Source organism: Lepidochelys kempii, chromosome 1 (genome assembly GCF_965140265.1).
Source record: "Lepidochelys kempii isolate rLepKem1 chromosome 1, rLepKem1.hap2, whole genome shotgun sequence".
In the NCBI taxonomy this organism is placed as follows: domain Eukaryota; kingdom Metazoa; phylum Chordata; order Testudines; family Cheloniidae; genus Lepidochelys; species Lepidochelys kempii.
In genome coordinates, this window is record NC_133256.1 from 9,991,497 (window position 1) to 10,018,349 (window position 26,853).

The window sequence follows — 26,853 nt, forward strand, 5'->3', positions numbered from 1 at the left end:
TGAACTGGTTGGGCATAGCAGAGGAATAAGATATTCTTCTCCATTTTATCATTGTAGCTTGTTAATTTGTGAGCTAATTAGAATAAATTTAGACTGATGTGTTTCCTCTTTCTGAAAATTGTATTAATGTAGTAGTCAGCTATTAGGTTTTAACGCACACACAAAAAGCAAAAAAATCTTACAGCTGGTTTTCAACATGAAAACAGTCCTGTGGACTTTGGGCCTGATCCAAAGGCCATTGAAGTCAGTGGGTAATGGGTTTTAATTTGGGGTAATCGCACTGCTCCTCATTAAGGTGTAGTGCAGATGCAAAACCTTAACAGTGACCTCTGCAGTGTTAAGGCAGATTAACTTCCCAAATATATGGAATTTGTGATGGTCAGATATGCTGACCCATTGATATAATTGATGTAAGTGAATGAGAGTTGACTGTTAAAGTTTTGCATTTTGCTGTGAAATTGATGAAGTTGGGGTATGTATTACTTATGGGTGTCTGGAGATGGCATCTAAAGTGAAAGCTTTATGGGGTGTTGGAGTGTGTTATTGTTAGTTTTGAAGGCAAATGAAGGTGGAAAGGAATGCACACATCTTTTCCCTTCTTATTTCAATGCTTGTAAGGTTTTGGGTGGACTGGGTATGTCCTCTCGCAACCTTAAACTAGGTTAGTGACTATGTTGTTTGTTAGTGTATGTTAGTTTCTACTTAATGTGAAATTAATTATGAGCTGTGCTTATACAGTGCTAAGTCACAGTAGTGGAATGGTATGAGATTGTTTGTTTGTTTTTTATTTCTTATGTAAATAAAAATACTCCATGATGAGTTAATTGGATAAATCAGAAAGTGCAGTTCTTATCAGCTCCCATAGTGCTTTGGTGTTTCAAAACAAAATCAGGCTGGGAGTTGATCTGGTGGTTCACAAAGGGGATAAGGATTCAGGACCTGTCAGTGAATTGCTTTGTAACCTTGAGCAAATATTTACCTTCTGCGCCTCAGTGTCCCCTGTCAACCAAATTTCAGATCATATAAGGATGTGTTCCTTATATCCAAAATGTGCATAGAAATAACTTTTGTGTACTGAGTCTCCAAATGCTTTGGATGTCCTCTGAGCCACTTGGATAGTATGGCTCAATCTATAATACTTAGCTATTTCACAGGGTGGTTCGTGAAGCTTGGCTACTACTGTGAGGGGTGCATTAGAAATTCTGAAAATAAGATCATTCGTGTTGTAGACTGTCAGATGAAATATATTTACAAAATATTATTACATTTATATGGAAAGCTTTAGCAAGTGATTCACTGGTAATACAAATGTAACCAATTTAGGAATAAAATTGCTGCTTTCCCTCCCCTTTTCCCACTGTGTAATGACAAGTGTTTTTCCTCAATGAAATTTGATCAGCTTGTTTTGTATTTTAATGCTTCAACCCCTGCTGACATGTTCAAATGATCATTTCAGTGTGATCTCTCCCACTCTTAACTCTCTGCTAGCTTTTCTTTGTAGTCCATGCCTGAATTAAATTGCTCCTTTTCCCCATAACAGTATAATATAAAACCAGGAAAGTAAGACACTACTAGAGAGGAAAGTGAGGTGGAAAATAAGACGTTAAAGTGCTAATTAAATTTTTCACTTCATCACCCAGGTTTAGTGCCATTCAGTGTGCCGCTGCAGTCCCCAGGACGTCAGCTGAAGTTCCTCAAGTTCAGACGTCTGCACAGGCTGATTCCCAGACACCAAATGACACACATGCTGTCAATGTGCCTACAGTCAATGGTCATGTCTCATCAACTGCTAAACAGCCCTCCCCTCAGCCCAAAGGGATCATGGGAATGTTTGCTACAAAATCAGCTTCCAAATCCCAAGACACAAATAAAGAAACTAAACCAGAGTCCAAAGAGACAACAATTGTAAGTTACCTCAACATCCTTTGGCAATTTGTTTGGATAATAGCCTTACTGACTTCTCTTTTACTCTTCAATCTAAATAAAATTTTTTCAGTGGCAACCCCCTCCCATTGCTTCGAATTCTAGCCTCATTGTCGCCCAAGAATACTGTGCTTGTGTTAACACACAATAAACCACTATCTTGGGAAGGTGACTTTGTTCAGATTTTTTTTTTTTTACGAAGGCCAGGTCTACACTACAAACTGATATTGGTATAGCTACGTCTCTCAGGGGTGTGAAAAATCCACATCTCTGAGTGACGTAGTTGTACCTATTTAACCTCCGGTGTAGACAGCGCTATGTTGACGGGAAAGCTTCTCTTGTCGACATAGCTACCACTTCTCGGGGAGATGGATTAACTGTGCCGACAGGAGAAGCTCTCTTGTTGCCTTAGGTAGTGTCTTGACTAAAGTGTTACAGTGGTGCAGCTGCAATTACTGTATGTAAAGACAAGCCCAAAATTCCTCAAAATAGAGCCTCCCTTGTGCCAGTTTTTTATCAACTCCAGTGTTGCTAACACAAGAGAGGAAGTACAATCCAAAGCTAAAGTATGAGGCAGTTTGGTCAGTTACTTACATCCAGTTCATTAAGGTCTCCTTCCCAATGACTCTATCATAGTCAATCCTTTTAACTCACATCCCCACAAATTGTATTAGCCCTAGGATCTGATTAATACTCCTAACTACCCAGCATAAACTCCTACATTTATAACAAACTGTATACACTGAGTGCACTTTAAGAGGCTTACATACTTGATCTCATTTTATGTCTGTGTACACTTAGAACTCAAAAGGCAGTATGAAACTTAACTGTGGTAGATGTGTACACCGTTTTACAATCTTGGTTAACAACTGTAATTTGTTTAGTTTCAAAGATACTTTACAACAAAGCTGATTGGAACCTTTTACAAAACAAGGACACACACTGTAACTGTGACACTCAACACTCTTTAACGCTCATGCCCAACCATGAATACTTCCTTACTAATTTGTATCCAATTTCAGTAATCAGTCAACTAAGAAGAACTGTATTACTTATCAGACTTTTCCTCAGCTGTCAGCTTTCAGCTCACTGTTCACTGTTGACACTGCAAATGCAGGTGGAGGAAAGAACAGACAAGTCTTCCCAGTGCTCTAACAGGCAACCTGAATTGCTGCAAAATAGAAAATGACATGGAAAGGTTCCTATACAAGATAGTATTTGATGTCACCCCCAGGACCCCAGTCTTCTACCTTCCTGATGTCTTTGGCTTTCAGAAAGTGATGTGATGCAGGAGACAGGTCGTTTTATCCCATTTCTACTGGGTGGTCCTGCTTGACTCCTGGTTTTGGAGGTGCTGGTGTGGACCAATGAGATGCTGACCATACTTCTGCCAAAGATTCAAAATGTCCAATCAAAAATGAGAGTTGTTCTCTCTCACCATCTGATCAGGAAGTGAGACATCACCTTTGAGTTTTCACAAGTGGGGCTGGAATTTTGCAGGGTTTTAGAACATAAGAACGGCCATACTGGGTCAGACCAAAGGTCCAGCTAGCCTAATATCCGATCTTCCCACAGTGGCCAATACCAGGTGCTCCAGAGGGAATGAACAGAACAGGTAATCATCAAGTGATCCATCCCCTGTCGCTCATTCCCAGCTTCTGGCAAACAGGGGCTAGGGACAGCATCCCTGCCCATTCTGGTTAACAGCCGTTGATGGACCTATTCTCCATAAACTTATCTAGTTCTTTTTTGAACCCTGTTATAGTCTTGGCCTTCACAACATCCTCTGGCAAAGAGTTCCACAGGTTGACTGTGCCTTGTGTGAAGAAATACTTCCTTTTGTTTGTTTTAAACCTGCTGCCTATTAATTTCATTTGGTGACCCCTAGTTCTCATGTGATGAGAAGGTGTAAATAACACTTTCTTTTTTACTTTCTACACACCAGTCATGATTTTATAGCTCTCTGTCTTATTCCCCTTTATTCGTCTCTTTTCCAAGCTGAAAAGTCCCAATTTTATTAATCCCTCCTCATACGGAAGCCATTCCACTCCCCTGATCATTTTTGTTGCCCTTTTCTGACCCTTTTTCAATTCCAGTATATCTTTTTTGAGATGGGGTGACCACATCTGCACTCAGTATTCAAGATGTGGGCATATTTTGGATTTATATAGGGGCAGTATATTTTCTGTTGTCTTATCTATTCCTTTCTTAATGGTTCCCAATGTTCTGTTCACTTTTTTGATTGCCGCTACACACTGAGTGGATGTTTTCAGAGAACTATCCGCGATTACTCCCAAGATCTTTCTTGAGTGGTAACAGCTAAATTTAGAACCCAGCATTTTATATGTATAGTTAGGATTATGTTTTCCAATGTGCATTACTTTGCATTTATCAACATTGAATTTCATCTGCCATTTTGTTGCCCAGTCACCCAGTTTTGTGAGATCTTTTTGCAGCTATTCTCAGTCTGCTTGGGACTTAGCTAACTTGAGTAGTTTTGTATCATCTGCAAAGTTGCCACGTCACTGTTTATCCCTTTTTCCAGATCATTTTTTAATATGTTGAACAGGACTGGTCCCAGTACAGACTCCTGGGGGACACCACTGTTTACATCTCTCCATTCTGAAAACCGACCATTTATTCCTACCCTTTGTTTCCTATCTTTTAACCAGTTACTAATCCATGAGAGGACCTTCGTTCTTATCCCATGACAGTTTACTTTGCTTAAGAGCTTTTGGTGAGGAACCTTGTCAAAAGCTTTTTGAAAATATAAGTACACTATATCCACTGGATCCCCCTTGTCTACGTGCTTGTTGACCCCTGCAAAGAGTTCTAGAGGATTGGTGAGGCATGATTTCCCTTTACAAAAACCATGTTGACTCTTCCTCCAACATTATGTTCATCTATGTGTCTGAGAATTCTGTTCTTTACTGTAGTTTCAACCAGTTTGTCTGATACTGAAGTCAGGCTTATTGGCCTGTAATTTCTGGGATCACCTCTGGAGCCCTTTTTAAAAATTGGCGTCACATTAGCTATCCTCCAGTCATTTGGTACACAATAACTCTTTGTGCAAAACATCTTGTCATAGCAGCTTGCGTAAGACAAGTTGGTCATAGCTGTTGGTACAATCACCTTGGGACATACATTAAACACTGCATGGTTTGTTCTGGTCAGCAACTTACCTCCATAACTTACCTCACTTTCCATGGGCCCCTCTGTGGTGCCTCCCTTGGCCAGCTTTGCTGTTATGCTTGCTCAGGTTGCACTGTCTCCATCAATGCTTTGCTAGCTGCTGAAATGTCCAGTTCTAAGTTCCTATTGCTAATACAAAGTCCCTCGGCATTCTTTAAACTTGTTTTAACAGTCCATTATACAATTCAAAGTCACTTAAAGAACAGTTGCTCCCTAGCAGGCTGGTACAGCTGTATAAATCTTCCACTTCTTATTTTAACAGTGGTGGGACCTTTGTAAATATGGCTCAGCTGAGTCTGTGCTTCATTGATCCATACAGTTCTGATTATTCTACTTTGCGATCAAATGTCTTCATAACATACTACTTCCGTCTTTTTTTATTTACTGCCTCTTTCAACACAGAAGTATTTCACTAACTTGATAGCATAAGCATGTTTGATTGCAAATATTAGCCTTGCTTCTTCACTTTTCACTAAACTACAAGAAATCAATATGAATGCAACCCCCTTTCTCTAACAGATTTTCCCCTGAGTTAAACCGTGTCATTAAAGTTTTCTACATTTTGACCAAAGTTGTATCATTTATAGTTGACTTCCGTTTTACACAGATAACTTCATTTAATTGCAGTTGTTGATGCAGGCTGGTTCTCTGTTTTTCATTTGACTTCCATCTGGCAACACAATGTAGTATCTTAATATTTAGTATCCATTTTTAGTTCATTCATTCACAGACGGAAAAAGGGAAGTCTCTTCGGCTGCACCAATAGTACACTCTGGTGAAAGGCTGAAGAAACTCAGTCTATGTGGAAAGTTTGACGAAACCTTGCTGTTAGACTTTGAGGTTTTTTTATTCTCTCAGCCCTCTGTCCTATCTTTTCTGAAAAGTCTTGATGTCAGGGCAATACTTAAATAGTGATGACTAAGGCCCCCAAATTTTAAGTTATTATGCCCAGTAGAACGATGCCAATTTATGCCAGCTGAAGTTCCTGCCCTTTGTAGTGCCTAGCAGTTAGTGGAATGTGAACCTAAAGAGTATCCATGAGCTCTCCCTAGATGATAACTTATGTTAGGGTCATTAAAGTTTGGACTCTGAGAGAGGCATTTGCAGCTGGCTTTTCACGTGCCCAAAATACTCTTATCCCCTGTTTCTTCTGAGAAAGGTAGGATACTCATAGTATTGAGACATTTAAAAAAATAAATAAAAAAAAGAGGAATAGCAGGAAGATTAGACCTTAATTTAGAGTAGTGTTGATAGATTTTTAAAACACTATGACAGATAAATGGATATTTTTTTTAAAAAATGGTTATCGTAGCTTCACAATGTCTATGTTTTCATAATTTAACATACATTGGTTCAAAGTGAATTTAGGGATGGTGAAATACGCTAGCTTGATGATCTTGGAGACGGAGTTGGGCATTGAAAGTCAATGAGACTCGGGCATCTAATGCCCATTGGCACTTTTAAAACTCTTACCCTGCAGATTGGGTATGTTTACAGAACAGGTATAGCATGAGTAGTGGAAGTGCAAGCTCCTTTACACTGTTCTGCCAGTGTGTCAGTGAAATGGGGTAGCCTAGTCTCCACGCCCCTTTCAGTCTTTGGGTGGTCTTTTGTCAATCAATGCAAATTGAGGTAGTGGTGTTTTACGATATGAACATTTGTTCACTGGGAATTGGTCTGAACCCCAACAACTTATTTAGTAAATGATGCTGAACAGCCATCAGATGGGAATGACTTTGCGATCTGGGTTGACCTTGAACCAGTGACCTAAGAGTGAAAAGTTCCATGCTCCTTTAACAGTTCCCTGAAACATTAAGTCTCTGCAATGGAGAAATTCAGTCTTTGTTTTCCCATAAACATGCTGTTGAAAAGAAAAAAATTAGTATGTTGTTTTAGTGAGTTTTATGTATCTAGAGACTGCAGTACTATGTATTTTGAAGGCTGCATGTGCCAGGTTTGGTGGAGGTCTTGTGAAAATTCTAGTAAACACAAGAATTAAAATAGTGTATGAAAAACTCTTACAGTTTCTCTTACCTTTACTTCCAGGCAACTACAGTAAGCAGCAAAACTTCACCCAAAGGGAATGCAATGAGCAACTTCTTTGGAAAAGCTGCCATGAGTAAGCATGATATTATATGCATCTGTCTCCGGAAATCATTGTGGTAATGGGTGGGCTAATTGTAGTAAGGAACTACTTTGGAACATTAGGAAATCATTGTTTACGTAAAGTATTGAAGCAGTTAAAATATGGATGATAACAAGTGTGTATTCTTTGCTATATAGGAGAGTTGTAAGTGGAATATTCCTATACTAAAAACTTACTAGGTGGAGATCAATTGGGCTGACACTTGTCATACAGATTTTTAACACAGGAGGAATTTTTATTGCATAAAATTTTTGATTTAAAATGAGCATATTTGGGCAGGAGAACTGACTCCTTGAAAATAGTTCCTGAAAACTGCTATACACAGTGTGTGTTAGTGGTAGTGATTTGAGGAAAAAAAGCAAAGGAGGAAGAGGTAGCTGGTCTTGGAATTCAGATCATTTGTGGGATAATAAAGAGCGGACAATTGGAATGGATGAATGAGGGAGATTTTTCTAAGTGAAATTGTGAAGATTCTGAAAGGAAAGGGTTTGGGGAACAAACGTGTCAGACTTTCTTCAAATGTAGCAAGGAAAGTAGGAGGAGCCAAGGAGGTGTTTCTGGAACAAAGCTGGGGGTGATATTGGTAGTGTTGCTATGAAACACATCTCCTGGATTTTGCACAGTGCAGGATCTGGCACGGAGCATTTAATAAATGATATTAGAGTAGTGTCTGATCATAGCGATAGAGATCCGCTTAAGGTTCCATTGTAAGTCTTTGTTTTGTTAAGTATGACAGTGTAAGGTGAGGAGATTGTCATCATAAACTTTAAAATTATATGAACAGTTATTACCATGAATCCAATTAAATACTTAATATCTACAAAGAGCCCAAGATCAGAAGAACACGTTCTAAAAAGTGGAGAAGCTGACATAAAATGGAAAGGTAACTAATTTGGAATAAATGACTTTCTTCCTCTACTTTGTTGCCATGTGTGGTGTGCTATTACTACCCTGGTACTGAGCTCCTGCGAATACACCCCTTCAATGACCTTTGTCTGGTGACTGAAAGGATGGAGCAGCATTGCCAAGAACAAGGGGGCTGAGAGAAACTTGGCTCTTGGGAACTAATATCTGTCTTCCCTAGCCTCAGAAACTTTATCTCAAGTCTCTGGCAGTGACAAACAATGATTGGGTCCTCTGACTTTTGCTGCTCAACATGCGGATAGACATTTTGTGTCATAGGTGAGATGCATTACCTAGCTAGGATCACTGAAATTTTGCTAGATGAAGCAGCTGGCACATTTTTGATGGACCTTCATCCAACTGACGGCTTGATTCAGCATGAGCCAAAGGATGGGTGCCAGAAAGATGCTGATGGCAATTTTATTAGACTGTCAGCAGTCTCTGATCCCATTAATCGTGAGGTTTTGTTGACTCAGTTGTTGAATATTTACTCTTACTCCTTGAAGTATCTAAGATGTGGGTTTTAGCTTGTCATCTCTCCTATTCAGTATACATTTAAGGCTGCTGAGTGAAATCAAGGCATTGTGGTTAGACTGCTGGTGTATAAGACCACTGCCTATCATTCTGACCAATATTGTCTCACTTGTTCTTTGTATTCCCCTGTCTGTCTGTGTCCACCTGTTGTCTCTTGTCTTGTACTTAGATTGTAATCTCTTTGGGGCAGGGACCATCTCTTTAGTCTGTGATTGTACAGTGCCTAGCACAGCTGGGTCCTAAGTTATAACTATGGCTCCTCGGTGCTGTGGTAATACAAGTAATAATCGTGGGCTACAGTGTCATGACCATAGAGGCTAAACACAGCTCTATCTGCACTTCATCAGTCCTGGATTTTGCTGTTTCTCTGCTTCTCGTACCTGTCTAATATTTGGACTTGGGTAGGAGTGAAGTGGCTGAGCTGAACCCAGAAGATGGAAATTATGTTGTGTTGAGGGATTCATCTAGAGCAGTAGAGGGGATCATGCCTGCCCTTTCATGTGGAAGTGTAGTGGTTCCCTTTTTCTGGTATGGCTTGCAGTTGTAAGGTCATATAGGATCCCTTGATGCTTCTGGATTTGGTCTGTAGTGACTTCTTCCATCTGTGGCTGACTGAGACTACAACCTTTCCTTTTGCGTGCAGACTCTGTTTATTAATTCCTTTGTCATTTCCAGTCCATGTCGAATAACCAGTGTGCGCTCTTACTTTGTTTGTATTATTCACAGATAAGCTTAAAGTCAACTCTGAGTGTGAACAGCCAAAGGAAGAAAAAACAGTAGCCAAGCCCTCAGTTTCAGTAGTGGAACCAAAATCACCCCCCAGTGCAGCAGTGGAGAAACCTGGGAAGAAAATGGAGCCCATGAAAATTCAGCAGAAGGACAAAAGAAGGTACAGCAGTGGTTTTCAGACTCTGATCTATAGGACCGCTTGCTGATGGTCTGCAGAGAGCTGCCTGGTCACATGGTGCTGGCTCAAATCCTTGTTTCCAGCAACATAAATTGCATTAAAGACAGCTAAAAATATATTAAAAAATTTTCCTGCTATTTCTTTTCCATGTAAGCAATAGCTGTAGCTACAATAGGGACATTATGCAATTGCAAATGGTAGGGCGGTAGTCCAGGTAATCACCAGTGGGCGGGGGAGGTGTTCTACGAGACAATCTCTTTATGAAGTTGCGGCCCAAACTGAACAAACTTGGTAACCTTTGAGAGCAATATGGGGAGCTGGCAAGAGCACCTGTATTGCAGGGTGGATTTATATTCCCAAGTTTGTGTACAGACAGCTTTCATCATGTGAAGTTCTGCTTGATGGTTGAAGTAACTGATGTACTGCTGCATTTTAAGACACTGAATTACCTTGGGTGATGTTCCAAGTAAAATTAAGTGCAGTCCTGTGTTTTTAATCCAACCCAAGCTGACAGACCAAAAATCATCACAGCCTCATGGCTGTTTGGTGGCCTGGGTATAATTAATTGGTGGTCTCATTCCATTTCCTGCTGCATAGGTATACACATCACCCAGCTCACTGTCACAGCTGCTGCTAATTGGCTTCCTTGTAGATCGTCTCATTTGAGAAGCCAAGGGCCTGGAAACTGCACGTTGGCAGTGCAGTGTAGGGAAGGCTACTTGGGTTTACCTGTTCTATGAATATGCAGAGGCCTTCAGCCTCCAGGGCTTTTAGTCTGGCATGTCGTGCCAGCTCTAAAAGAAGAAAGAAGCTGTTCTACTTTTCCAGTAGCAAAATGCGATTACATTAAAAAAGTCTTTAAAAAATGGCTCCAGAAATCTGAGACACTACCTCATAGTCAGTGGCAAGGAGTCTATCAAAATAACTTCTGAGTGGGTCTGTTAGGACACTAGTTCTTAGAAGGCTGAGCTGTGGTGACGAGGTCAGTAATGCACTCCTGCCAGGCTACCTTGGTCAAGCGAGATGAGGTTCTAGACAAACCTCTCTGCATGCTGCACTGGAGGGGTGCTAGAGAAACTTTTGCCATATGAAGAGCTGGGACTGGGTGAGAAGGATGGTCCTTAAAAAAAAAAAAAAAAAAAAAAAAAAAAGAGTCCATACATGTGTGTGCGTGTGTGTCCACTTACGTACTTAGTTGTGCATTTTGGAGATGTCTGCAAGGTACTTGCTTTCCTTGTGATCTGAAGATTGTAATGATGAAGATTGTAGTTGCCTAAATCTGTGTCTTTTTTTTTATAAGCACACCAGAGGGGTGAAGCATGTTCAATTTGTTCCTTTGTGCCAGTAGAGCGAAGAGGGTGGATATGTCAGATAATGAGGGGAAAGAGGATGAAAATCTGAAGAAAAAGAGGAGGCGAATCAAGCGACCTCAGTCTGACAGCAGTGAAGATGAAGGTAAAAAGATGTGATTACAAGAAACTAACCAAGGAAACCTGGGGCAGGGGTTCTTGTTTTGACCATATTACTAAGTGATACCACCACCCAAAGCTATTAAAGTCAACAGTTGAGGGAATAATTTGGAAGACCCAAGAAGTATTTGTGGGCCCAGTATCCATGCAAGTGGCTGCAGTCTGAGTTTTTTTCAATATTTTTGCCACAAGCCACCTCAGTGTACATTCTGGAGGCCCCAAGTAATTTGGTCTTACCGTAGCTGAGCTCAGACCTGGCTCTGTCCTCGGCGAGTATGTTACCAGTTGCACTATCTTGTGCAAAGTGGTTTCTTTGATATCCTGTGAAAGGTATAGCGCCGCCTCAGTGTCATAACCAGTTCATTTAGTAAATTGTAAGTAGGGTGCCTCAGGAGTTAGTTTTTAGGATCTTGAGTGTTCATAATGTTTATAGAAATGGTTTGGATGACAATACTAAAAGTGAGACTTTCAAGAATACAGATAATAGAGAAACAGGATGCAAAACAATACAGCCTGACCCAGCAACATGCTGAGTGTTTTTGATGCTCATTGACTTTTTGATAGAAGCTGAATGCACAGAACTTTGCAAGATAGAGGCCTGTAACAAGGAACAGCACAGCCAGATTCCAAAGGATTTGGGTATTGGAGGTCACAGATGCCGTTCAATGTAGATAATTGGGAACCAAACTGGGGAATGCGTGTTAAATGAAACAATCGTTCAACAAGCTGATCAGGAAAAGAATTCGGAGGTTGTTGAAAAATGAATGAAACCATCATTCAGTGCACAACAAGAAAAGGTACAACAGATGCTAGGTTGTATTGGAAAAGGATTGGAATACAGAATGAGAATTTGCTTTATGAGAAATACTGTGCAGTATTCGAGAAACATTCCTAAAATGAATAGAGGTTGTCATAGAAGTTAAACATGGGAAAGACCTCTTAGATTATTTTGTCAATCTCCCTGCTAATGCAGAATTGCTTTCTTTGTTCACGTTTTGTCCAATCTAGTTTTAGATGTCCCACATGATTTGGACTTCTACCACTTCCCTTGTGAAGCTGTTCCTCAGGCTGATTAAATCTCTCAGGGACTTTTCCCTGATGTTCCATCTTAATTTTCCCTTTCTTAATTTAGTCACATTATTCCTAAATACAACTCCTTGTACACTGTTTTAAAAAACACAAAAAAACCCTGCTCACCCTCCTTGGTATTTACATCTTCATGTTATCTGGCCTTTCCCTTTAGTTCCCAAGCTCTTATGAGGGAAGAATAAAATCAGCCTGTCTAGCCACCTGATCACTTTCATTGCTCTTCTGTGATTTTCTTCCAATTTGTCAATATCATTCTGGTAAGAAAGTGACCCGAAGTGAATGCATTATTTCAGTTTTCCAGCAGAGCCAAAGAAAGAGACTATTCCCAATGTTCCATTGGCCTCTTTTTTTGCTGCTGTATTGCATTGCAAGTGCATCGTATTTGCTGTTCACCAACACTTCTGTCTCTCTTCTGCATTAGAATATCTGCTCTGGATTATTATATTTTGGGTAGTTAAGTCTTCTGGGTACACTATCTTGTCACTTTCCTCAAAATTTGATCCAGGGGTATATGTGTTCTCTTCTTCCTGTCTGGGTGTGTCTAGCACAGGGCAGGCAAACTTTTTGGCTCGAGGGTCACATCAGGGAATAGAAATTGTATGGCGGGCCATGAGTGCTCACAAAATTGGGAGGAGAGTGAGGGCTCTGGTTGGGGGTGCGGGCTCTGGGGTGGGGCTGGGAATGAGGAGTTTGGGGTGTAGGAGGGTGCTCTGGGCTGGGACTGAGGGGTTTGGAGGGTGGGAGGGGGATCAGGGCAGGGGTGGGGAAGGGGTGCAGGTTCCCACTGGAGGTGTGGGCTCTGGGGTGGGGCTGAGGATGAGAGGTTTGGGGTGCTGGGGGGTGCTCCGGGCTGGGATCGAAGGGTTTGGAGAGCAGGAGGGAGATCAGGGCTGGGGCAAGGAGTTGGGGTGTGGGGAGAGGCTCAGGGGTGCAGGCTCCGAGCGGTGCTTACCTCAAACGGCTCCCGGAAGCAGGGGCATGTCCCTTCTCCAGCTCCAACGCGGAGGCGTGGCAGCTCTGCACGCTACCCCATCCGCAGGCGCTGCCCCTGCAGCTCCCATTGAAGTGCTGGAGGGGGCCATTGGAGCACAGAGGAGCCGGAGTGGGGCCATGCCGCAGCTTCCGGGAGCCGCGTGGTGCAGCCCCTGACCCAGCACCCCTGCTGGAGCAGGGCCGAGCCACGTGGTGCAGTTCCCGACCCAGCGCCCTGGCCAGAGCTTGCGGGCCATAGATTACCCACCCCTGCTCTAGTAAATTACCTCAATTGTCCTTCCTTTGTTTTCAGTTTTCTGTTCATTGTCTCTTTACTCTAAGAATGTCACCATCAGACTCTTAATTAAATTAGAAATATAGGAACTGCCACACAGGATCACACCAGTGGTTCATCTGGCCCAGTATCCTGTCTCTGAATATGTAGCTCATAGGTGTTGTAAATAGTTTTGGCATAGTGCTACCTCTCTTCCCCTTTTGCCCCAGTTCACTTAAATTGATTGTAGCCAACCCGAGTCAGTTTTGAATCCAGAAGACTGGTACCTCTATTGCTTAGGCAAAGACCATCTCAATCAAATCTGATTTAAAAACAAGGAGGGGCTGGAATTCATTGGAGTACTCAGACAAGAGCAGTGTGTCATCAGCAGAAATGCATAACATTCAGTGTGTGTGTGTAATATAAGAACAAGAATATAATCGATTCCAGTGCTTCGTGAATCCAAGCGCCCGCCTTGTTCGTATCCTGTTTGTTTTAGAAGATTTTCACTTGAGCGATGTAGTTATCAATTTGTCAAATTAGGTGTTGTCTAGGCTAGAAAGTGTTTGCTGCTTTGATTTTATCGGTATAGTTAGTGTCAAAACCCTTGCAAGGGTGGATGCAGTTATACCTGTATAGCTTACTGCAGTTCAGGAAGTGCATTACACTGTATTGGTGTAAGGCACCTTTATACTGGTATAACTATCAGGAAACAGATCACATCCCTAACCAAATTTAGGCATCAAGGTAAGAGATTGAAGTCCAGGACCTCCATGGGAGCATTCTCTGCAATGCTTCCAGTTCCATGCGCAGGGCCAGTTAGACAAGCAAACCTGCAGGTCTGAATGCGTGGATGAGACAATGGTATAGGGAGGAGGGGTTTAGATTTATTAGGAACTGGGGAAACTTTTTGGGAAATGGGGAGCCTATACAGGAACCATGAGCTCTACCTAAACCAAAATGGAATCAGTTTGCTGGCACTAAACGCTAATAAGGTCATACAGCAGTTTTGAAATTAATAGCTGGGGGAAAGCCGACAGGTGTGGAGGAGCACATACATGGTTCAGACAGAGACATCCCTTAGGGGAGGATCTATTAATAGAGATTCTCTGTGTCCTAGTAAGGAGTAGAGGATGGAAGATGATAAAATACAGGTAGGATCTGATGAGAAACAGTCAAATGAAAAAGAATCCTATTCAATGACATCATGTAATGGCAGACAGCTAAAAAGTGACCATTTTTTAAAGTGCTTATATACAAATGCTAGAAGTCTAAATAATAAGATGGGTGAACTAGAGTTCCTTGTATATGACGATATCAATATAATAGGCTGTGACAAGTTGGATCACAGAAACCCCCTTGGGGACTGCCACCTGTTAAGACTACCTCTGAGCCCGTTTTCCCCCTGGGACTTCAGAACCTTGCCTTGTTTGAGCCAGACACGCTTGCCTGCTGCAAACATAGACTCAAGTCTGAACCGTGTCCCCTAAAAGCTTCAGGCTTAACTGAAAACAGCTTAAGTGTTCCTATCTCCAACACTCAGATGCCCAGCTCTCAATGGGGTCCAAACCCCAAATAAATCCGTTTTACCTGCATAAAGCTTATACAGGGTAAACTCATAAATTGTTCACCCTCTATAACACTGATAGAGAGATATGTACAGCTGTTTTTCCCCTCTCCCTCTCCCCCCCGGTATTAATACATACTCTGGGTTAATTAATAAGTAAAAAGTGATTTTATTAAATACAAGTGGATTCAAGTGGTTCCAAGTAATAACAAACAGAACAAAGTGAATTATCAAGCAAAATAAAATAAAACATGCAAGTCTAAGCCTAATACAGTAAGAAAACTGAATACAGAGAAAATCTCACCCTCAGAGATGTTTCAATAAGCTTCTATCACAGACTGGATGCCTTCCTAGTCTGAGCACAATCCTGTCCCCTGGTACAGCCCTTGTTCCAGCTTAGGTGGTAGCTAGGGGATTTCTCATGACTGCCGCCCCCTTTGTTCTGTTCCACCCCCTTATATAGTTTTGGCACAACGCAGGAATCTTTTTGTCTCTCTGCGTCCCCACCCCTCCTTCTAAATGGAAAAGCACCAGGTTTAAGATGGATTTCAGTACCAGGTGACATGGTCACATGTCCTGTGAGATCCCAAGCCTTCATTCCTCCCAGCCTGACTCACAGGAAGGCCTGCCTGCAAATAGCACCATCCACAGTCAATTGTCCTGGTTGATGGGAGCCATCAAGATTTCAAACCATCATTAATGGCCCACACTTTGCATAACTACAATAGACCCTTAGAGTTATATTTCATATTTCTAGTTTCAGGCACAAGAATGATACGTACATACAAATAGGATGACCACACTCAGTAGATTATAAGATTTTTAATGATACCTTACAAGAGACCTTTTGCATGAAGCATATTCCAGTTACATTACATTCACACTCATTAGCATATTTTCATAAAATCATGTAGAGTGCAACGTCACATAGGCATCACAGAAACTTGGTGGAATGAGGATTATCAATGGGACACAGTAATACCAGAATACAAAATATATCGAAAGGACAGAACAGGTTGTGCTGGTGGGGCAGTGGCACTATATGTGAAAGAAAGCATAGAATCAAGACACCATAATAGAGGCTCAACTTAAATATATACCCCAAATTAAAAAACATACTAAGAGAACCAAAAAAGTGCCACCATGGCTAAACAACAAAGTAAAAGAAGCAGTGAGAGGCAACAAGGCATCCTTTTAAAAAGTGGAAGTTAAATCCTAGTGAGGAAAATAGAAAGCAGCATAAATTCTGGCAAGTGAAGTGTAAAAATATAATTTGGAAGGCCAAAAAAGAATTTGAAGAACAGTCAAAGACTCAAAAAGTAATAGCAAAACAATTTTAAAGTACATCAGAAGCAGGAAGCCTGCTAAACAACCAGTGGGGCCATTGAACAATTGAGATGCTAAAGGAGTACTCAAGGATGATAAGGCCATTGCGGAGAAACTAAATGAATTCTTTGCTTCGGTCTTCACAGCTGAGGATGTGAGGGAGATTCCCAAACCTGAGCCATTCTTTTTAGGTGACAGATCTGAGGAACTGTCCCAGATTGAGGTGTCATTAGAAGAGGCTTTGGAACAAATTGATCAATTAAACAGGTAATAAAATACTAGGACCAGATGATATTCACACATGAGTTCTGAAGCAACTCAAATGTGAAATTGCAGAACTACCAACTGTGGCTTGTAACCCATCATTTAAATTCGCTTCTGTACCAGATGACTGGAGGATAGCTAATGAGAAGCCAATTTTTAAAAAGGGCTCCAGAGGTGATCCTGGCAATTAGAGGCTAGTAAGCCTGAGTTCAGTACTGGGCACACTGGTTGAAACTATAGTAAAGAACAGAATCGTTAGGCATATACTGAACGTAATTTGTCGGGGAAGAGTCAACATGGTTTTTGTAAAGGGAAATCATGCCTCACCAATCTACTAGAATTCTTTGAGAGGGTCAACAAGCATGTGGACAAGGGGGATCCAGTGGATATAGTGTACTTACATTTTCAGAGAGCCTGTGACAATGTTCCTCACCACAGGTTCTTAAGCAAAGTAAGCTGTTATGGGATAAGAGGGAAGTTCCTCTCATGGATTGGTAACTGGTTAAAAGATAGGAAACAAACGGTAGGAATAAATGGTCAGTTTTCAGAATGGAGAGAGGTAAATAGTGGTGTCCCCCAGGGGTCTGTACTGGGACCAGTCCTATTCAACATATTCATAAATGATCTGGAAAAAGGGGTAAAGAGTGACATGGCAAAATTTGCAGATGATACAAAACTACTCAAGATAAATCCAAAGCAGACTGGGAAGAGCTACAAAGGGATCTCTCAAAACTGGGTGACTGGGCAAGAAAATGGCAGATGAAACTCACTGTTGATAAATGCGAAGTAATGCACATTGGAAAACATAATCCCAACTATACATATAAAACGCTGGGGTCTAAATCAGCTGAAAACATTCACTCAATGTGTAGCAGCAATCAAAAAAGCTAACAATGTTGGGAATCCTTAAGAAAGGGATAGATAAGATGACAGAAAATATCATACTGCCACTATATAAATCCATGGTGGGCCCACATCTTGAATACTGTGTGCAGATGTGGTCGCCCTATCTCAAAAAAGATATATTGGAATTGGAAAAGGTTCAGAAAAGGACAACAAAAATAATTAGGGGTATGGAATGGCTTCCGTATGAGGAGATATTAATAAGACTGGGACTTTTAGGCTTGGAAAAGGGATGACTAAGGGGGGATATGATTGAAGTCTATAAAATCATGACTGGTGTGAAGAAAGTAAATAAGGAAGTGTTATTTACTCCTTCTCATCACATAAGAACTAGGGTCACCAAATGAAATTAATAGGCAGCAGGTTTAAAATAAACAAAAGGAAGTATTTCTTCACACAACGCACAGTTAACCTGTAGAACTCTTTGCCAGAGGATGAAGGCCAAGACTATAATAGGGTTCAAAAAAGAGCTAGATAATTTCCTGGAGGTTAGGTCCATCAATGGCTATTAGCCAGGAGGGACAGGGGTGGTGTCCCTAGCCTCTGTTTGCCAGAAGCTGGGAATGGGCGACAGGGGATGGATCGCTTGATGATTACCTGTTCTGTTCATTCCCTATGGGGCACCCTACATTGGGCATTGTGGGAAGACAGGATACTGAGCTAGATGGACCTTTGGTCTGACCCAATATGGTTGTTCTTATGCTAGCAGGTTTAGTCCTCTGGCTAGCCTTCAGTGAATGTTTCAAGCCTTGCAAAGGAGTTTTCCAGACCGTAGTTACTTTCAGAATAATTGCAAATGAGGAGAATTTGAAACTGTCTGCAACTTTTCACCTGGGAAAGGCTAGTAGCGAGCTTTGTCTATCTCAGCAGGTAGCACCTGCAGAAAAGATCAGTGATTAGGTGTCACGGGTGAAGAGGCTTGGTGCTCTGGAACCGCTCTGAATGAAGTTCAGACAGAACCCTCCTGTAGGGTGGCACCCCGCAGGGCACACACTCACAAGGGCGAGCCTGCTTGGCTTCATTGCCTCCTGGGTCTGACCTCAGAGTGTTCAGCATGCATTTCATGCCATGAGTTCCCCACAGTGACTCCACCTGAATAGGACACCTGGGAAAGCCTTACGTGCCCCCTTAAGCGGCCATGCACCCCCAGCTTCCCAGTCAGCAGTGACTCTCAGCCAGTGCTGTAAAACAGAAGGGTTTATTAGTCATCTGGAATACAGCATAAGCAGCTCTTGTTAGTAGAGAAAGTGGGAAGGTTCAGCAAAGTCCATCGGGGGGGCGGGGCAGGAGGGAGAGGCAGGGCTCTGGATCCCCCTGAGTCCCAAACCAGAAGACTGCCCAACTTCCAGCAGCCTTCCCTCAGTCATGCCGTTACCCATCCTCCGTCTCTTTCCTGGGCATCTCTCTTTGGTCTCCAACTCCTTCGGCTGGCTCCTTGCAGAAGATGGACCCTGGTCATCAGTTGCCAGGATACAGTGTGTCTGGGTGTTGACTGGGCCCAGGGAACTATGTGGCAGTCAGACCTGTCCTCGAGGGGTCTCTGCCACAATCACCCACCCTTGTCCCATCACCTAGATACTTGTGCAACACAGAGGGGGAAACTGGGGCACTCATACTGTTCATGGAAAACATTAAGAGAGTTCCCACTTCATCACATTAGGTTCTAGTGTTTGCATGACACCTGCCACATATCGACTGTTTGCAGCAAGGTGAAATACCGAGTCATGTGATCCTGCTCACTGTTTGTGTTTCTGTGTCTCGGATTGAGTCCTGGTTTGAAGAACGTAATTTATTATTTAGTATTGGCAGCCAACTGTTTCACTTGAGCCCTGCTTAGCCTATGAAGGTCAGCTGGCCACACGCCTGGCACAGTCAGAACTCTTAACGCTGACCTAATCGGTTGGGATAGTTACAGATCCAGAATTCATGTTACACCTACAGTATGCACGCTGCTCTACAGCCAGCCGAGGCAGGGAGGAGGTGGAGCCCAGCAGGAACTGTGTCCCCCCTGCCAACACTTTCATTGTTCTTATTAAGCAATAGGTTGGAGGAGGAAGTTTTCCCCCCACTACTGCCTCTCCCCAGGTTTGAAGCCTCACATGGTAGCAACTTTCACTTGGGCTGAAGAGGACTCTTCTTATAGCCATGTAAGCTAGTCAGAACTGTGCCTCTGGAGTGATGCAAGGCACTTCTCCCCATTGCCCTGCGCTGAACTCACAACCCCCTCACATCTCTCTCCCTCTGCCGCACCCACATCTCTTACACGACTGCAAACCTTGTTGGCTTCTGTCTGGCAAAGGTATGGGAAGCGCCAATGCTGCAGCAGCTGCTCTCCACGGGCTCCAGAAGGTAGCACAGCATCAGGTTTTGTTCCATTTGCAATTTGAAGCCATTGAGAACTGGGAGTCTGCAGCACCTCTGACGATGTAGCCAGTCACTTGGGGCTTAAACCTGGACTTAGATGCCTGACTTTAGGCATGCAACTTGGAACATTTTGCCCTGACTTTAATAAGACAACAGCTTTACAGGCAAGGGCTAAATGTGCTTAACAAATGCCATGGGAAATGCTGCAAGCCAATATGGGGGCACTGTCCCAAATGCCATCACTATGTCCAGCTCTTTTTCTCTTGGCAGATGTCTCAGTATCTCCCACACCTCAAGAAGCTACCCCCCCCTTGCCTTCTCCAGAGCCTGCACTGAAGATTGAACTAGAACCAGAAACGACTGAGGTAATGGCACATTATGGTGACAACTTGCATTTATATGTGTTTTTGTCTTGATAAAATGAAGAAATCCAGGGTGTTTGCAGAAGCAGGGCTGTAGGGTGTGCTGGGGCGGGGCGAATAGTTGGTCAGACCTGACTTTGATAATGAGACGGACAACGTTTGGCTCTTGGTGATCATGCCCATAGAAGCTCTCTACACACACCCTGCCTTAACTCTTGGTCCCTTGTGATACCCTTCAGGCTTCGACAGGAGGGAAGAAGCGGAAACGGAAGCGCGTGCTGAAATCCAAAACATTTGTGGATGATGAAGGCTGCATGGGTAAGAATAGCTAGCGTTCTCCCGCACCCACACGTAGGGGCTCACTTTATTGAAGTCACTGGGGTTTTTTGCAAGTTTTACAGACTAAACCTATCCAGGGAAGGGCCCCACAGTATCACTTTATTCTTCTTTTCTTGAGCTCTGAGGATTCCAACTCCACTTTCCCGTATGTAACTGTCCCTCTGTCAGAGGAGGGTGGAGTGGAGTTGTCATTGACTGTCTCACGCTCAATCGAGAACTTTTTGAATATTTTCTTTTCTTCCCTCTTTCCTACCTTTATAACCAGCAGTAGCACTTTCCCTCCTTTTCAAAAATGCATACCTCTTTATTAAAAAAAAGAAAAAAAATCCTTGGATTCATTGGTGACACAAAGCAGATAGAATGGTCCAGAACAGCTGGGTTATACCAATGAATCTGGCCCTCAATATAATGCGGAATACCCCAAATAAACTGGGTAAGAGCAACAAGCAGCATGTTGGGGATTTGGGATTTAAAACTCTGAAAAGCAAGTCCTTTGTTCCTAGAAGTCCTGTGTTCTCTTGCCCTTGGGAGAGGCAGGTCTGAGCACAGATCTGGGAGCCAGGAATGTTTAAATTTTAACCCAGCTCTGATTCGTATGGTGATTTTGAACAAGGCACCTATTTCCCTACCTTGCAAGAGTGTTATAAGATTTAGGTAATGTTTATAAAGTTCTTTAAATTTGAAAAACTGGTGGAAGCATTATTTATACTAAGCACAATGTATGCCTGATCCTACAAGATACTGAGTGTCCTCAACTCCTCTTGATTTGAATGGAATCCAGGGAGCTTAGCTTATTCCAGGAGAGGGATCAGGTCCTGTGTTTTATATCTCCTTTAAAAAAGCTAAAGCTACCAGGAAAGTAACTGGCTTCAATAGTAGCTAAAGGCTCTAGTACTAGGTTTTTGTCAGAGGGAAACGGATTTGTTGAGAATTGCTTGTTGACATGATGGGGTGTTTTGGAAGGAAAATGAAAACCTTGCTCCACAGCTAGTGGTTTTAATAAGGTCTGCATCCAGACCTTGCCATAATGAACATTAAAGCTTTTATTTCCAGCAAAGAATTCTGCATTCCTTTTTCTATTCAGCCTTTTCCAAATGTGCCAGTACTGGGAAGCTTGCCTTTTTCCCCCACTGGACCATGGGTTTAAGTGGTCTCTTGTGAAATAGGCAGACCTTTGGTTTACAAATTAATATCCACTACAGTTTTATGAAGGGGAAAATAAGGCCCCTGTGGTGCACTTGGAAAAGGCTCAGAGTAGCAAGGACAGAGTCAGATGGGGCTATGATGCTGAAGAATTGGGTAAGAAGGAAATACTACTGTATGTACCAAAAATTTGCACCAGTCTGTGGTCCAGAACTTGCTGCGTCCCTATTTCATCCCGTCTCTCCCCCTGCCCCATGTGGGCCTGATAATCCTACGGTCTTGCAAAGCTCCTGGGCTGATATCAAATATTTGTATCATTTGAATTATGGGATTTTTCACCTTTTTAAAATGCGTTAAAGCTGCCAAGATCAGAGCCAAGATATTGGATCTTCCAATCTCATTGTTCGGAATATCATCCTGCTATATACCCTCCCTTGAGTGTCTCCATGGTTTTAGTGCCACTTTCCCAAGAACTATACAACTAGAAACTGGTGATTGTAAAGCAAATCAAAAAACTAAGCACCTGCAGCACCTAGTTGAAGTCAGCGGGAATTGTGGGTGCTCACCATCTCCTAGGATCAGGTCCTTAATCTAAAGGCTCGTCTAATCACAAATGTTGTATAGTTTTTTAACCATGCTGACATAGCTGAAGTTCTATAACCTCCTCCCATCACCATTACCACCCCAGTGTGGATGCAGTTATACTGGTATAAAGGTACTTCTGCTCATATAGCTCAGGGCTTGTCTGCATGGGGAATGTTTTAACAGGTGCACAGCTGTAGTTCTATAGTTCTGATCACTCATGGGGACACTCTTACTCCAGTATAAGAGTGGCTTTATTTTAGGTTTAGCTTAAACACCTTTCCAAGTGACACAAGCTAAACTGAAAAAAGGCACTTTTATGCTGGAATAAGAATGTCTACATGGTGGGCTATTTTGGTATAACTATAGTGGTTTAAACTCACACCTTAAATTATACAAAAAAAAACTTTCCTGTGTATATGAGACCTGCATCCCTGAAAGGAAGGAGAGTCGCGCATACTGGTTTAAGGTACCTGGATACCGTTATAACTGTGTCCACACGGGGGGTTATTACTACTGTAACTTTCCGTTGTTAATTAATAATCACACCCCTAACCAAAAGAGTGTTACTGGTTCAAAAACTGTATGTGGACCAAGTCTTACTTAACTCTGCTTCTTATGAGATTGGTTGCTAATGTCACAGTGGGACACTTTTAGATTTAGTAAACTCCTCCAAGTATTGGGCCTGGTCCAGGCCTGTGAGAGTGTTTCAATCCCTGTTTACCATGGAAAAGCAGCACTTGAAATGTGCACTGGCTACTACAAAAACGCAAGACAACCTAGCAAAGAAAAACGTTCAGCTAAATGCTAGATTCTCTGTCCTACAGACAGTCTCTTACAACTTGGGCCTAATGGAAACCCTCAATAAATGATTGCACACAGATAGGATAGTTTAACCTCCGAGGATAATTCATGCTAAGAGCAAAGGTGGGGAGTGAGTTGGCCAGGAATATCGGCCTCTTAGGGCTGCTTGTTGAAAAGCTAATTGATTGTAAAGAGAAACTGGCTTATGTTTAGAGTCCCTGTTTGACTGACTAATCACACAGAGGAGCAGGGTTTAGTACCACAGGGACTGGTGCTAAATGGTTTCTCCTTACAGCCATGGATTGTGTAGAAGACCTCATTTGATTTAGCTGGTACAACTAAAAGCCAATTTTCCAGAAGTGAAGTTCAGACCCCTGCAAAAAAAGAGTAGAGTTGCTAAAGAAAAAATGGTTTACTAGAAACCTACCAGAACGCTGCATTGGAAGCTGGTGGATCAGTGTTTGCTTGTGGATGTTGATGGTTGCCATCAGTGGAGTTGGGTCCAGATCCATTTTAGTAAGCATTGTTTTATAGACCTAAAGACTCCATCATTAAACGCTATGACAGCACTGAAAGGGGGGAATCCCACTAAGTAATACTCATTCAATGATTGGTTGGTTACTAAATGAACCCTTTCCAGTACTGCTTTGAAATGCCAGCTATTTACTCTCTCTCTAGAAAAAATCAACCATCTAGGTTTAATTTGTGTCTCTCCCTAGCTTGTAAAAACTTTCAGAGAGGTGTTATGTAAAAAAAACGAGCTCATCATCTGAATTTCAGAAGCACCAAGCTCTCTCTCTCTAGGTATACATATAACCATCATCACAACAGCATCCAAATCAAGTCAGTGGACCTTCAGGTGCTCAGTATGATGGGTTCCCCCTGGGGTGCCACCTGGAACTGGGGTACCACTGAGCCCCCCGACTCACCAGCATGGGCTCCCTCTTACACTGTACTGCTCTGACAAGCTGCAAAGCCCTCCAGGCTTCAGCCTGCACTCTCACCACATACATACAGGTAGGGCCACACCCAGTTGCAGTTACATGTAAGTGCTTTGACCAGGCCCTGCATACAAAGGCGACAGCTAGGGCAACAACCAGCTCCTCAGGCACATACCCCCTCTGGAGTATAAACCCAAAACTATACCGTATTGTGCACAGGGAAGTGTACAGCGTAAGCTCATAAAATTTACCCCCTCCCTCAGTGTGGAGAGGAATATGCAACAGCCTTCTGCCCCTAAGTTATGATTCCCACACACTGTTTTAGATAAAGCAAAAATAAGTTTAACTACAAAAGATAATTTTAAGTGATTATAAGTGATAGCAAACACCTCAAAGCAGATTGCCTAGCAAATAAACAAAAAACGCAAACTAAGCTTAAGATACTAAATAGATTGGATATGAATAGCAGATTCTCACCCTAAGAGATGATACAAACAGGCTGCAGATTCTTAAGGGGCAAGCTGCACTTGCTTTGCAGCTTGGAATCCACAGGTGTTCCATTCACAGGAGCACAGGCTAAAAATCCCTTTTGTCTGGGTCCAGCCCTTTCCCCAGTTCAATCTTTTTTCCTCAGGTGTTTCCAGGAGTCTTCTTGGTGGGTAGCGAAGAACACCAGATGATGTCACTCCCTGCCTTATATAACTTTTACATATGGCGGGAGCCCTTTGTTTCGTAGCTTAGCTCCCAGACCGGTCTGTGGAAAAACACTAACATCGCAAGATGGAGTCCAAAGACATGTATCAGAGTAACAGTCGTGTTAGTCTGTATTCACAAAAAGAAAAGGAGTACTTGTGGCACCTTAGAGACTAACCAATTTATTTGAGCATGAGCTTTCGTGAGCTACAGCTCACTTCATCGGATGCATACCGTGGAAACTGCAGCAGACTTTATATATACACAGAGAATATGAAACAATACCTCCTCCCACCCCACTGTCCTGCTGGTAATAGCTTATCTAAAGTGATCATATGGCCCACCTGATGATCACTTTAGATAAGCTATTACCAGCAGGACAGTGGGGTGGGAGGAGGTATTGTTTCATATTCTCTGTGTATATATAAAGTCTGCTGCAGTTTCCACGGTATGCATCCGATGAAGTGAGCTGTAGCTCACGAAAGCTCATGCTCAAATAAATTGGTTAGTCTCTAAGGTGCCACAAGTACTCCTTTTCTTTTTGCAAAGACATGTAGTCACATCACATGTCTTTGTCGAGTCATAGCAGCCATTACTCGGAGGCTGTCTGTAGCGTCCTCAGGAAGGCTTCCCAGGGGGAGATAAGCTTCTTCTAAGGCCTATTGTTTTCCTAATGGTCCATTACCCTGAATAGGCCCTTCCCCATTCACTGTCTAGAATGAAACCATCTTGTCTAGTGGGCGTTACCCAGGTGTAACTACATTGGAAATACGGATATATAGTCAATATTCATAACTTCAGATACAAAAATGATGCATGCATACAAACAGGATAATCATAGTCAGCAAATCATAACCTTTTCAATGACACCTCACATGCCTTGCATAAAATACATGATGATTATGTCATAATCTTATCATAATATCACTGTGAAGAATATGGGGTGCAATGTCATGCTCAAGAGCTTGGAAAATCAGACCATCTGTGTATCATGTTTTTTGTAAGCATTGGTGGAAAAGGTTGCCCTAGCAATGCTGTTGTGGGAGTGGATGGGATTCGGATTGGGCTGTTGAACCTTTCCGTACTTGGGTAACGACTCAGATTCAGTCCTGGTCAGTAGTTACTGAAAGCAGTTACTCTCTGATGGCTGCTGCGTGTTCTGTGAAAGGTGAATTGGTGTCTGCAATCTAGTCCCTAGTGGACAGTCGTCCTTGTTGCAAAAATCTTCAGTGTACTTGGCACCCTCCCTGTTGTAGGGTCTATGCAATGAGAAGATTTGGCAACTGAACTGCTCTCTCACCCAGGGAGGCAGTCCCACCCAACTGGGCTGAAGGGCTTGGGTGGGGAGCCTGCTGTCTGGCGGACTATGCACTCAGATACCAAGGAGATGGGCACTGCATAAGGCCCTAGGTAGAAGAAAGTACATAATCCTCCACAGCTGTTAATGTGCCATCTTTCACTACGTAATCTCACTCCATTCATCTTAAAAGTGATGGAGGCAGTCTAGCCCAGTCGATAAGAGCACTGGACTGGGACTCAGGAGCCCTGGGTTTTACTCCCAGCTCTGTGATCTGCTGAGCGACCTTGGACAAGTCATTCCACCTCTGGCCTCTGTTTCCCCATCAGTAAAATGGGGACAATGATACATGCTGCCTCTAAGTGCTTTGAGATCAGTGGGTGAAGAGCACTGCATAAGAGCTAGGTATTGTTACTGTGTCAGTGGGAGCTATCCCAGCTAGCTCTTTTGTTTTTGGCCTCTGCCTTGCTGACATTGTCGTAATTGACATCACGAATCTGGTTGAGTGCCCTCTGCTGGACACTCACCAGACTGCTGTGAGGGGATCCAAATGCTGAATTCCACGTGCCCTTAATTTGCTGGGGCTGGGTAGAGTGTAGCTTGGCTTTAGGCCTCTAGGCACGTGCTCCAGGAGCAAATCTTGTGCCTGACTCCCTTTTTGGCAGTGTGGACTCCAGGACCAAGGCGATTGGACTTTGAAGCCGGAGTCATCTCCCCCAAGCCTCCTCAGCAGCTCTTGCATGTTCCCCAGAATGCCACCAAAGGTGTGAGACTTCTAGTTTACCTCATAGAATATCAGAGTTGGAAGGGACCTCAGGAGGTCATCTAGTCCAACCCCCTGCTCAAAGCAGGACCGATC

General features: G+C 42.7%; 1 protein-coding gene across 9 annotated transcripts in view; it reads left to right on the plus strand.

The window, feature by feature from the left end:
- Positions 1–26,853, plus strand: part of POLD3 (DNA polymerase delta 3, accessory subunit) — a 54,920-nt gene that overhangs the window by 10,503 nt on the left and 17,564 nt on the right. For 7 of the 9 annotated variants that reach the window (XR_012157568.1, XM_073334102.1, XM_073334118.1 and 4 more), the window contains exons 6-11: positions 1,641–1,905; positions 7,162–7,234; positions 9,425–9,587; positions 10,951–11,060; positions 20,104–20,198; positions 20,435–20,513. Coding sequence is in view for 8 of the 9 variants with exons in the window: in XM_073334102.1 (XP_073190203.1) it covers positions 1,641–1,905; positions 7,162–7,234; positions 9,425–9,587; positions 10,951–11,060; positions 20,104–20,198; positions 20,435–20,513 (785 nt within the window). In the remaining variant the exon portion in view is untranslated. Of the gene's footprint in view, positions 1–1,640; positions 1,906–7,161; positions 7,235–9,424; positions 9,588–10,950; positions 11,061–11,638; positions 12,777–20,103; positions 20,199–20,434; positions 20,514–26,853 lie in introns of those variants that run through there. The other 2 variants (XM_073334082.1, XM_073334136.1) reach the window with 2 other exon arrangements.